This window comes from Linepithema humile, chromosome 3 (assembly GCF_040581485.1).
Source record: "Linepithema humile isolate Giens D197 chromosome 3, Lhum_UNIL_v1.0, whole genome shotgun sequence".
NCBI classification, from domain to species: domain Eukaryota; kingdom Metazoa; phylum Arthropoda; class Insecta; order Hymenoptera; family Formicidae; genus Linepithema; species Linepithema humile.
In genome coordinates, this window is record NC_090130.1 from 8,913,987 (window position 1) to 8,928,168 (window position 14,182).

General features: G+C 43.2%; 1 protein-coding gene across 1 annotated transcript; it reads right to left on the bottom strand.

Moving 5' to 3' along the window:
• Nucleotides 1-579: 579 nt before the first annotated feature.
• Nucleotides 580-2,880, bottom strand: emc (Basic helix-loop-helix domain-containing extra-macrochaetae). The gene has a single exon (XM_012366235.2). The coding sequence runs from the start codon at nucleotides 2,228-2,230 to the stop codon at nucleotides 1,832-1,834; it is 399 nt and encodes a 132-aa protein (XP_012221658.1). The 5' UTR covers nucleotides 2,231-2,880; the 3' UTR covers nucleotides 580-1,831.
• Nucleotides 2,881-14,182: the final 11,302 nt, after the last annotated feature.

Here is a 14,182-nt window from a genome sequence, read left to right on the forward strand (position 1 = left end):
CGACGGCGAACGAAACCGTCGGGCCCCTCCTCGCACGTGTGCGTAGATTGTTGCACGCACGTGCGCCTATTTAATCCCCCTCAAACCCCTCCGCCGCCCTCCTTCCGCTCCCGATACCGTGAATCCTCGCGGATTTATGGCCCCGGACGGTACAGGAAGCACGGCTGCCAGAGCTCTTACCTGATATTTACTTCAGTCCCGCTTGTGGAAATGAAAATATTCCGATTTTAGTTTGTAGGGAACAACAAATCGTAACGGCATTCGATATTTACCGATTATGAAGAATCTGATCACGTAAATTTATTGAATTTAAATTGTGAAACACATTTTATTTTTTTTTTATATAACAAGCATCTTTGTTTACAGATTGATTATGATCAGAATTATTAGCAAAATATTAGATATTGTTGAAAAATACCTTGTTTTGTAAATATTGAGAACGGTCATCATTTTTCGCCATTCGTCGCGAAAAATATAAATCGAATTTCCTGCTTACATGCATACGTGAATAATAGGATATGCCATGGGAGATGTATTTTGTTCACCCGGTTTGCACAAAAAAAAATAGATACACGAAAATAATTCTTAGACACAGTTTGCATTTATTTCATGTGTGCGAGTGCAGTACGCCCACGCAAATGATTTACTTACAGCCTTTCAGTCTTCACAAATATACAATATTTACGCGAGTTGAGGAGGGCGAATTATCTTTTCACTAAATTATAATATAAGGAGCTATAACAACGATATAATAATTATATAATAATCAAAAAGAAAGAAATACCAGCAATACGGTGGAACGTGAAGTCTTACATGAGAGCCGAGGGCTAAACAGCTGTAATCTCCGGCGAATTCAGTTCTCGCACGCTTGTGCAAACCGTAGCGAGCCGATTGTCACGCATTAAAAACGCGAATGTCACTCTTGCGTGTCTCGGAGCGTCGAAGCCTGAACTCGCAAGACCGTTACATCCATTTCGGTTCCACGAAAGAAATTTCTCGCTATCTACAAATCGCTCGAGAACGCAAGTTCGACGAGCGCGCGACGGCGAAACGCTTTTCCCAAGAGAGGACGTGCAAGAAAAGGCGATCGATCGGCGGCGACCAGTTTGGGCGGGGCGCTAATGTAACAAATGTTTTGAAGAGAGCTCGGAATCTCCGGGTGATATCGCATTTCGCGATGGAAATCAGCGGGGAACGGATTACCGCTTCTGGTTTCAACGTGAGTTCAATCATAAACGATCACCGCGCTCGAAGTGTCTCGCTGCTGAATGGACGCTAGTCATAAATTGCGCATCGCCTTCCATTAATTGCAAAACTGAAAATAAGTGTGATATGGTCGGTTGAGACATCACGCGCTCGGTTAAAAGAATCGGAATCGTCAAGTTCTCGAAGGAAAAAAGTAAGAAGGGGGGGGGGGGGATGACGGCCAGTTTGCTTATGATTTAATGTAAAATGAAAAAGAGATCTTGTGAGGAATGCGATGAGAATTTATATACAAGAGTATTTACAATTTCCCTTCGCGGAGGGGCAAGGAGAAGAGCTTGAAAACCGGGCTCGTTCTTTCTATCCGTGTCCCGCTTCGTCATCGCCGCGGTCTCTCTTCAGGTTGTGCAGGTGCGTCCTCGGATGGTTCATCGTGTCTCTTCTTCCGGGACGATTTAACATCTCTCGCCGCTCAAGTCGGGGAAGGGGGGGAGGGTTGAATCGGCGGCCGGGTTGCACGTGACGAGGCGTCCGAGGAGCGCTCTTCCGAGATGAGCAGGACGATCTGTCGTTAGTCCACGAGGATGACTCCGATGCGACCTGTACCTTAGTGGATCCGACCGGCAGGTCACCGCTCGGCGACCGTCGCCGCGGGCGACATCGTCGTCGTCGTCGTCGTCGCGACTGTTGAGGTGGTCGTTGTCGCGGCGGTGTTCAGCAGAGACTGCAGAGGTTGTCTCGACTGCGTCGTCGTCGTCTTCGCGTCCTGGTGCACGGCGTTCGTCTCTTCCAGCGCGGTCTGCAGGTCGCAGATGTACTCGATCACCCTCTGGATCACCTCGAGCTTCGACAGCTTCCGTTTGCGCGGCATGTCCGGCACGAGGGAGCGCAGCTTCGTCAGGTAGGCGGCCACCTCCTCGGCCTCGAGGTCGCGCCTGGTGCCGCCGATCCCCAGACCGTTGTGCAGGACACCGCGATGATTGGACGGCACTCGGCCACCCACGGGACTCACAACCATCGCCTTCATGACTAGCGGCGGCGGTCGACCAACCTCTTACGGACGGCCGAGTCGATCAATCCGGGCGCTCTTTTTCTCTCTCGACGCCTTCCTCGACGCCAAACACGCTGCGTGATTGTCGACGACGGACACGCGCACGCACACACACTCACACATGCACACACGCGCGCGCGTTGTGTTTATCGATCGTCAGGAGCTCTTGTCGAAACACAGTGGCGTAAACGCACGACCGAAGGATGCACAGGAATCTCGTCGTCTCTTCGTCAAATTCAACAGTGTCAAGCTTCGTTCCGTTTGTTTCCCGATCTCAAATCACGCGCCGTTGTCACACACGTTTGTCCGACGAACTATTGTGTATCACGAGTTCGTCTCACTAGCCAGCCGCATCCTTCGAGCGGATGACTATGTGCCGAGTGTCAAGAACTGACACGATCACTGCGTACGAGCGTAGAGCGAACTGATAGCAAAACTGACTCCACAAACCATACGCGTCGCTCGACGGATCGAAGCCAACTAGCCTCGCCCCTCACCTGCGTCTTTTTATAGCTGATGCCTGCCGAGTCTCCCCGCACGCATCCCGACGACCCTACCACCGTTTGTACGGCGCAATCGCTGCCCGAGTGAAGTAGCAATGGCTTCGAGTAACGTACGAATCCGACCGTTACTATTTCACGTCCAATTCGATCGTACAAAATGTATCAATTCTCTTTCGTTTTAAGGGGATCCTAAAGTGGTCTGTTTTACCTATTTTTTTCAAATACACTATACTTTTTTTTGGCTGTGTAGAATGAAAAGTCCTCTTCTGTAAGTAAAGTACATACTTATGCTATATACTACGAACGGTCGATTTGAAAGAATTTTTGAAGCCACGCAGCCAAAAAAAACGAATTTTACGAAAAGTAGAAGGTAAAACAGATACGTCTTTGTTTTATTTTCTACTTTTCGTAAAATTCGTTTTTTTTGGCTGCGTGGCTTGAAAAATCCTTTCAAATCGACCGTCCGTAGTGTATTAGAAAATGTACTTTACTTACAGAAAAGGACTTTTCATTCTACACAGCCAAAAAAAAGTATAGTGTATTTGAAAGAAATAGGTAAAACAGACCACTTTGGAATCCCCTTAATATAAAATCCTTCAGTAAGATTGCGTTAATTTGAATTTCATTAGAGATTCTCCTTCACTTTCGACACAGCTGCACATGTTATAAAAATAGGATTTCAAAGTTATAAAAGAGAAAGAATGAGAACCCGAAGAAAGGTAGCTTCAAAAACTCTTCTTTCATCGCAGTAAAGTCCGACATTGGCGATAGATTCCGTTTATTTAGGTCAAAGGTGAACCTTATATTACGAGATTCACATCGACGATAAGTTATCTTTTTATTCAAAGCGCATTGATAAGAAAGTTCCTCTGGATTTTCACATTTATTTTTATCGAACGATCCGAAGGAGCTTCCGATCAATTTAACACGTAGTTGTAAAATTATTCTGCATTATTTTTATACCAAAAAAATATGCAGAGAACAACTGAATGAAAATCGATACAATCATCTTACAATCGCTAACGAAAATAATCATAGAGTAAAATTGATACGTTGAGCAAAAAGACTCGGACTCGGCGTGATATTTGCAAGCGGCAATTCGAAGTCGGGGGTGTTTGACGACTGCCACGGTGGCAGTGCAGACTGGCGGCGTCGCAGGGAGTGTAAAAGGGGCGAAGGGAAAGAGGGACGCGACCATTGTTGAACGTCCGGCGGCGCCAGCCACTAGCCGTGATGGCTACTACTACTACTACGAAATCGTCGTCACCGACGCCGTAACAGGCTGCCGCCGACCACCAAGCGTCTGATTATAAGCGTTCGACGTACGACGACGGTCGTTCGCTAACCTGTACACCATGATTCCGGCTGCAATTTTCTGTAGCGGCAAACGTTGCGCGAATAAATCCCAGGCGCCCTTGTTTACAGACGCTTCGAGATTGCAATTACACTGAAATCATCGTGCATCGCGGGCGCGCCCGTCTCGATTTTCGAATGGAAAGTTGCTATTTTCCGCAGAATAATACGAACTTTGGGATGATGCACTTTCTAAAACGGCTGATCGCTTTTTCTTCATTCGGTCCGTTGCGTAAAAATCATTCGAGGCGGCGAGCGAGCGATATTATTCCGCGCAAAGCGGCGTCGTGATTCTACCGAATCTTGAATCAGTCATTTTGAAAAGGGCTTTTTTTCTTTAAATCATTGACCCGACTGCCGTTCTTTGTGACAATTCTAAAGAGCCATGCCGCGTATATCCGTTCGCTTTTTTTGTGGACCGCGGTACAAAAATTCGTGTCAGACAGCTTAATCTCTCTAGCGAGTACTCCGCCCGAGGCGACGGCGTCGTCGCGATTATTATCGTATTTTTGTATCTTCCGTCTCGGTCGGCTCATTACGTGTGCACGTATGTACACGTATGCTCGCGCACATACGCATTCCGTGACTTCGTGCGGAGTCTTGTTACCGGTCGGAGACACAAGAACTCACCCGGTGTCCGGCGCTACGAGTTAAATAAAAAAAAAAAAAGAGACGTGACCGCTCGATAGAAGAAGTAAAAGAGAGAGAGAAAGACTTTTGCGACCGGAATAGCGGCGACACGCTTCGTAGAATTTTCAGGCGACGTCGACGAGCTCCGCCTCAGCATTCGCCCGAGGAAACGAGCGGTCTATGAAACAATTGAGGGCAGCGGGGTGGACGCGCGGAATCATTGTCAACTGCTCGCGCGATTCACGTCGCAGCTGCGCGACAGTTTACCGGCTCGGTTTCCGAGCGGCTATCAATCATCAAATCATTGGATTAAATAGTCCGGAATGAGAGGAGACGCTCGGTTTTCCTAAAGTGCGGATCTTATCTTGACGTGTACATCCGTGGTCATAAATAAGCGAATCCCTGGATTAAACGGCGGTTCGGTGTAATCACGCATCGTATGTTCCGAGCCAGTAGATGACTGCACCTTCCTTTTCTCGGAAAAATCTATTCCCGTGGGAAAATAAAATTGTACAAGCCGGGAGCTTCAGAAATAACGCTTTTCTCACATTAATTTTCTTCAGATATATCTCATTTTTATCTACTCGATTTTTCTCTCAAATTAAAGAGATAAATAATTTATCGTATGGGATATTTTATTCCACTTTTGTGCGTATGAAGATATAAAAAAAGGATTTACCTCTTTAACTTTAACTGACATTGATTTGTACGCATCTTTCCTAAATAATATCAAAGTAATTGGAACTGTATCGTTTATCGCGTTCTTTCTATTGATATGAGCAAATTATATTATTATATTATGTATTATTATAAGCATATTTGAATAATAAAACAAAAAAGAGAATTTTTGACGAAAAGAAGTCTCTCTTCGCACGGATTATATAATTTCATGCTCATTCACACATTCGACGCGTGTGAAACTTATTTCTAGATCGTGGATGAAGATACAATATTCAACGCGCAGAGACCAATTTCTCACGATTGGCTCTTGCGAGTGATAAACTCCCTTATCAGATACGTGGAAGTGACTCAAGAAGACGATGCCGGACGTCGATAATCAAACTTGGCCAATCAAACGTCGGTTATCTCGGTAAATCTTTTCGGTGCGCCTGAACCGAGAGCGCATTGATAACAATAAGACCGCGACTTATCATCGCGTACGCCGACGATAAGGCGTTTCTCTTAACTGCGTAGACGATTGCAGACAATCCGCTCGAGTGCAAGATGAGTACAGGCGAACGGAACCAATACCTGGGCGGGCAATCTGGCCGAGTCATTTCCTTTGGTGATTCACGCAAATCGGATTCTTGACGATAGGCTTGTGTAACACGTGATGCTCAGCCAACAACTCAAAGTTGCCTTTCGCTATTAGCTCCAAGCACCTGCGTGCATCACGATAACATCATCAAAATTTTTCTTCGCTGAACAATACGAGCGAAAGATAGATGATGCGATAGAAGAAATATCTGTTTTTAGAACAAATAATCCACACATGCACACGTGCATACATGAGCGATGGGAGTGTTAAAAAAAATAGCTTTGCTTTAGCGACGGCTAATCAAGTTCTAAGAATCACGACAAAAATCGAGCGCATACCAATATCTTTTTAGTTCAAATTGTACCTTTTGTCATAAAAGCAAGCGCGTGGGAAATCCAAAATGGATGTCATCGAACACGAATATACCAGGAACGTAACGAAATGTAGGAAGTCACGGGATGCGTGAGGTCGAGCTAATCACCTTGCGACGTCAGCGATGAGAGCCAGTGTTTCCGCCACTAATTGAGCGGTCTCATCGATGATGCGGTGTTAAAGCCGGCTCGGCGTGCTCCGGGGATTCTCAATGAAAAGTATCGGCAAGTATTCCCGTGAGAGCACACCGTGGCGCTGCGCGGTTTCCTCAGTTTATTTATTCCCCGGGTCAAGGGAACGTCGTTTCTTAAACACGGGGGTCAAGGAGTCAATGAGATCCGGTTGCTCAGGTATGTAACCGCACAAGTGCCTGCCCGCCGAGTCTCACGCGGGCGTCTCTCTTTCTTTCTTTCTTTCTTTCTCTCTCTCTCTCTCTCTCTCTCTCTCTCTCTCTTCTCGCACGTTCGGTTTTACTCCCTGTAATTTTCCACGAGATTGTTTCACGCGCGCTTCTCCTCCAACAGGCAGAGAGAGAAAGAGAGGAAAAAAAAGGAAGGAAAGAGAAGGTACCTCGTCAACAACCACGCCGCAAAATTATGCAGCAGGCATGTCGCCGTTGTCGTGCCGCCGTTCTGAATAACGATCGCCGCGATAATATCCGTGAACAGCCATCTTTTTGCCGCGCCGACGGTAGGTGTATGACTCGCCTCTTTTTATCCTTATCGCCGCTGTTGACGCGAGAAAAGAACACGTTGCGTATATTAGCGGACCGCTGGGGAAATGTGTTGCGAAAGAATGTCGTATTTTTGTGGCTGCTCTAGGTACGGTACTTACCGAACAAATAAGTTGACGCGCAACGCTTCTACACGATCTTGCAGAGCTTGAAGCTTCGATCTTGGATCTACAACTTCGAATTTCGAATAACGATCTCTGGATCGTGGATTCTGAAGCCCCGCTGTCTGTAAGATGAATATGCGATTAATACAAATGTATACTAATTGGAAAAAAGCTAATTATCGACAACAAAGCGGCGAAAACTTTCCCATTTGATTGTAATTTGAGAACCATCGACGTTTCGAGAGTCTCGAAGCTCTTTCAACGAAAATGTTTTAATCTTTTGGGTAGAAAATATTCATTTTTTTTGTCGTAAATTGCCGTATCGAACTGGATGTATCAGCGGCCATCGGTACAGAGCTGTGCGTTTATCGTGAGAGACGCGCGCGGAAAAAGCGACGCACCTATAATTAGCGCCGTCTCATTCTGCCGCTTCTCGAAATCGGGCCGACGGGAGATTGCGCGACCGGGATGGAAACCGCGGCGCATCTCCTAGCACAGCTGCCGCACATGCAGCGCCGGGAATGCATCGGAGTGAGTCCGGTAATCGTGCGCTTCCTGCTGCATCGTATCCGTTCATGAGATAGCCTGCATAGGTGGTAGATGCTCACCTCGTGCGCGCGCGCGCATGTCGTACACTCTTACGAATAAATTTGCGGAGCGCCGCCGTGCGTGCGTCGCGTAGAAAATTGTGAAGTAGCCGCCGCCGCGCGACTCGAGTTAACCCCTAGAATGCATAACGCGGGCTCGATTTAACCCGCGGACCGCGCTTTTACATATTAATCCTACCAGTGGCGCACTCAGGATATTTTTTCGGGGTGGGGGTTTAAAATTCACACACAAAATGAAACAGTATGACCAAAAGTCAGGATAATTTTATATTGCACACTAAAAAATATAAAAATGTTACATCGTTTAATAAAAAATACAATTTATTTTTATAGTAACATAATTATAAATTGATATCGAGTTTTCTTGGTTTTTCTTAAATAATCAGATTAACTAGATTGCTTAAATAATCAGAAAATTTGTTTATATATCGCTGCTAGATGTTTCTTAAGTAACTTATTTAAATCTTTTCACAATATGAATATCTTAAAGTAGATATTATATACGTTCGAACAGCAGTATAGCTGGAAAAGCTATCATAATTATTTGTGTGCAAGGATATTGGCGTGAATTTTGAATTATTAAAATTGTGACTATACTTAATAACAGACAAAAAATACTAATGTTTGAACACATTTTATTTAACTACAGATTTTTGATGATACTTTTTGCTGTGAAGTTAATAAAAAAATAAGATATTAATTAAATTTGTGGGGGGGGGGGGCCGGGGGATTTAACCCCCAAAACTGAGTGCGTCACTGAATCCTACGTCGCTCCGCTCGAATGAAACGTATGTCGACCTGTGATCTTGCCGTGTGTAAATCGCGCGACAAAACGAGAGGTCCTCGCGTACATAATAATATTTTATCAACTATTTCGTCGAAATAATTATTATTATATTAGATACAAACAAGTGATAAGATAGATAACTTAATCCTGGAAATTTTTGGTTACGGTTATTACTTTCTTACTGCCTGACCGATTTACCGCTGTGTTTATCAACTTATATATATATCCTTGTCGGTGCAGCTGTACGTAGAATCGTAAACACATTGCTTACTCAAAACACGATTATCTCGATTGTCGATCAATCAAGACGACTTATATAAGATTAGATAAGTAGAAATGATTTTCCAGTTATGATGCAATCACATTCGAAACTGAAGAAAGTCGAACAGCGCTTCGACAATTTAACAAGAACTGCGATGCGATAAGCTGACTTCGAGACTTTTCTTCTTTTTTTTTTTTTTAATACACATGTTACGAAATACGCTGCAAAGAATGAGTCCCGACAGATTGATTCGCGATCGGAAAGAAGTTACGTTAAAAAAAAAAAAAAAGATTATCACGGCGGCAATTTTTGTGTCTCCGCGCGATGGAAATCATTTCTGAAATTCATCCGGCGAGAACCGGATTCGTGTTTGCCCCCGTCGCTCGGGACTGTTTTCAACGGACGCGCGAAGGGCACGCACGATTATTTATCGCGGTCGCTTTCGAATCGATGACGAAGGAGGCGCGGGCATACCCGTTCTCCTTCGCGGCGGATTTTTTTTCCGATTTCGCCCGGCTCGGCCGGGAGGAAGAGGGACGAAGGAAGAGACATAGGAGTGCCCTCGTCGAAAATTATTCCGTGGAGTGTATCTTGGCATCCGATGATTGTGCGCCAGCGGCTAGAGTGGTCGGCCGGTCTCTCGAAGTGCACGTGCGCCTTGCACGTGTTAGCTGTGGGGCGAATCTCCCGATCCTCGACTGCTTACAAGAGTGTAACATCGTATCAGGAAGAGGCGAGGGACGGGCGCGCGGGGAGGGCAGAGGGAGGGGAGGACGGAGAAGGCGGGGGAGAGAGAGGTGGTGGCTATAACTATACGCTCACGCTCCTCGCCGCATCTCGTGCGCACTCTTTCCCTCGTTTCAACACGCTCATCTCGTGCCATCTTTCTCATTATCCGCTCGCCTTCCTACGAATAATCTTCTTTTCGTTCAATAGAATGCTACAGCGCTAATTGCGAGTACTGTCGGGGCGTGCTTCGAAAGGGGAGAGACGACCCCTCTCCGGAGGGTTGAACGGACGATAAAAGACCGATAATGGACGTATGAAGATTGAAGCCGATTATCGTCGGTATTGTGCGGGAAACGCGGTTTTAATATTCTTCAGACTTTTTTTTAACTATAGTTAGAGACACAATGAGCCCACGTCACTTGACTGCCGGTTGAAAATATAAAATACTGCGTCGCAGTCGAATGTCAGTCAAGATAATATCCATTCTACGCGTTTGTTTATCATTAATAGTTGATAAATCGTAAACTATACATAAAAAAGCGTACGAAAAGTTGCGACATAAGTAAAAATTAATAAATTATAAAAAAGTAGCGTCGCGAGTGTTTCACATAAATTCAATCTACGTAGCGTGAGCGAATATTAGCATTCTACTCCTCGGTGTAATCGATTTGAATTGCATTTTGATTTGGAAACCGATGGAATTGTCATCGATGGAGCGCGCTCGAACGTTTACTCTTTCGATGGGCCCGGCGATAAAATTGCAAATGGCAAAGCGGAGCGTGAGCTCAGGGACAGAAATCACGGACCGAGGAGGCGCGCGCGCGGATCCACTATTTGCGCAGCTGTTCAAACGCGGTTCGCACCGCGAAAATACTACCTCGTCATCCGTTTTTAAAATACTCTGGAGTCCTCAAAGCGGCGGAGGCGGCAACGTGCACGCGCATAGACGGCGAGTCATTAACAGGGCGAGAAACGTTATGACCTGTTTTTCCGAGGTGTCCCTTGTTGTTTGTTCTACGTCGTCAACGTTGCAATCTAGACCGCTCAGCACCGGATCGGCATTATTCGCCTATTTTGCAACTTTCGCAGGAAGCAGCCGTCTAGAATTCCACGCCGCGTTACATGTCATAAAGAATGTTACGCGTGAGATAAAAAATTTCAGGTTGCTGCAAATAAATTATAGTATGATTGAATTATTTCTAATTGTGTGTGTTCTCTCGATTATGATATAAGCAAGCAAATAATTTTAGGTAAAATTATATAAGTATAATTTAATAATCTATAAAATATTTAAGTATATTAAACTATATAAAATAGCTCTATTTTATTTAGAAATATTTAGAAAATATTTTTAATTATTTATATTATTGATAATAAAATTCTGTGCTCAATAGTATAAATATTAAAATATATTCAAAATAAAAAAAAATATATATACGTCTTTTTGATGAAATTAATTATGATAAAAATATATATAAAGATTGAAAAGAGTACATTGCAAAATAGATCAATAAAAAATAATCGCAAATTCTCGATGGAATGTATTCTAACAATAAGTTGTCTGTGGGTTCTTCCTGTAGTAGGCGCAGGTATGAAATTCCATATTGAAGAATTTCTTTAGATATTTAAATGTATTTGGCATGGAAAGATTTGACTATTTTGCTGACCATTCCATCTGTCCCTGGCGATGGCACAGCACGTGAGGCATTAATCGAAATATCGGCATCAAGGATCAGGCATAAAAATCAGGGAATGATAATAGAGGTAGGGGAAGGTGGGGTAAGACAGACCCCCTAAGCGAAAATGGCCAATTTTTTATATTAATGACAAAATATAACTGAAATTTAGCATGAAAAAATTGTAGAATGTTTTAGATCAGCGCTCGGAATTAGTTGCACATTTCGGACCGATTCTGGAGACGACGCCTTCTGTCCCCCCATTACCGCCCGGCCGCTGGCGGCCGAGCCGCCGATAGCTCTGGTTCAGAAGCGTTTTATATTAGAAATAGGCTGGATTGTTTAGGCATCTCTCAGGAAATCGTAACATTTTCTTCATTACATAAATAATGTTTATTTTCATTAATATATAATATATATATATTTAATTATTAATGAAAATAAACATTATTTGTGTAGCAAAGAAAATATTACTATTTTTTGAGAGGTGTCTCAACAACCGAACCTATTTCTTATATAAAACGCTCCTGCGCCAGAGCTATCGGCGGCTCGACCGCCAGCGGCCGGGCGGTAGTGGGGGAACAGGAGGCGTCGTCCCTTGAATCGGCCCGAAATGTGCAACTAATTCCGAGCGCTGTTTTAGATAATAATGTTAAATTTTCAAAATTTGCAAAAGTTTGAATTATTATTAAGATTTTTAAAAACTTAATTTTGGTCCGTTTTACCCCATAGGTGGGGTAAAATGGACCATTCCATGGGATAAAATGGACCAAGCCGAGATAATATGGACCAAGAAATAATTTAACTGATCAACTCAATATCAAAACTATATATTATTTATTAAATATTTTTGAATAAGAATAGAAATTAATTTAACATTAATCATTTTATTATACACACAAATCTTTAAAATAATTATAATCTTTATAATTTTTAACGTTTAAATTAAATATAACATTTAAAAATAAAGCATGTAAATAAAATAAATAATTATTATAAAATCTGTTTTTATTTGGAGACATTGTTTTCAATAAATTTTAAGTTTCTTCTACTTTTAACAGTGCGTTTTTTATTTTTCATAGCTTTTTCCAGTAAAAGAAAATGAGATGTAAAATATTTCTCAAATCAGAGCAAATATATAAGCAGAAAACTATAAGTAAAAAGTATAAATAGAAAATATAAGTAGAACAAATATATAAATTGGTCCGTTTTACCCCATTTAAATTGGTCCATTTTACCCCACATAACAACATTAATATTATCTTATTTTTATTTACCTGTATCAAAATTATTTTTTAAATGTAACTGATGAAATATTACTTCTAAATAACCAGAAATATAGAACTTGTAGAAAAATTTAAAAATATTAAGTTTTGCAATCTTAGTCACTTAAAATGTAATACTAAGAAATTAGATCACGAGATCTATTTGCAAGAATTTGACGTTTCTTTATAAATAACTCACGATAGTCTTATGATATAATGACGTAATTTTTAAACAGTTAAAAAGCATTAAAAAGGAAATTAATTTTATGTTTATCTAGCAGATAGAGGTACTTACTAATAAGATCTAGCAAATGGACCATTTTACCCCGTGGTCCGTCTTATCTCACCTTCCTCTATGTCCTAGAATACCTCTATTAAAGGTTCAGTACTTCTAGTAGAGTCGGAATACCGTCAGAAATCAGACACCTGGTCCTGGACTTTTACCCAATTTTGGAAATTTTTTTTCATCCACTCAACATATATTAAAAAAAAGAAAAGATTTTAATTGTCAGAGTAAAGTGAAAAGAAGATAACTGTTACGCGGTTATCCATCTGTATACGAATGACGGAATTATTAAACGTACAGAATTACTCCCCGTTGTTTCATCCTTCAAAATGCGAGCGAATAATGATTATGGCACCCCTCATCGATTACAGCCAGCTTCCGTAACCCTTGTCGCCGTAATTCTCGACAACGAGTCACGGCGGCTCGTGTTCTAAAACTAGACGAGTCGTGAAAAAATCCAGCCACCCAAGAGAGTTATTCGATACCGCTTTTCGTCTGACACGTAACAGCGTCAAGTACAAAAGGTACCTCTGTTTCCCGAGATCTGTGTTTCTCCCGCTCTTCTCCACTATCTACTGATTGCCATAATCAACCTAGACACGAAAGATCGATCGCAGCAATTGTTTGTACGTCATGTCATATCGTGAAATATGTTCTTTCTAACGAAGCGAGGAAAAAATAGAGATCGCTACTCCTCCAACCAAGTTGACAACTTCGACTTTTCCCTCACGGTTACATTTTTAATAAACTTCCTTATTTCGAGATATATCGTATTGATTCCCGAAGGTATTGAAACATCGCTCGCGGCCACAGGGTAATCTTCACGAAGCAAAGCGGGAAGATATAAAGGAGCGGACGAGAAGAAAAGACGAGGGGGGAAAAAAAAGAAGAGGAAACGAACGCTCCTCGCAAGGAGGAGAGGCATGAACGGCGTCGCGGTAGAGCAACGGGAGAAAGATCAAGAAAAAGAGAAAGATCGAGTGAAAGAGAGAGAGAGAAAAAGAGAGAGAGAGAGACAGGTAAAAGGCTCGTGCAAAGGTGACCGAAGCTAGCTGGCCTGGTCGGTTTGGCCCCGTGGGAACGCGTTGGTGGCCAGCTGCACTGATTGCCGTGAGAGGACGTGACGTAGCGTCGCCGAGGCGCATATACGAGCGTACACATCTCTCGCGTGCATACATACATGCATACATGTACAACGCGTAAACGTGCCAGTCCGCCCGCCCGTGCGCCCGCACTTGCGCTTTGCGTGCCGTAATTGGTAGTGGTGGACGACGAAGTCGCAGTACCACGGATACGCGGGGACCCCTAGGGGGTTGGGTACGCGGAGAGGAACGGCCGGGTGAGCGGGGACAGAAGACCAGA

What these genes read in the sequence shown, in the direction of transcription:
- emc (XM_012366235.2), bottom strand. Translation starts at nt 2,230, where the DNA reads ATGAAGGCGATGGTTGTGAGTCCCGTGGGTGGCCGAGTGCCGTCCAAT.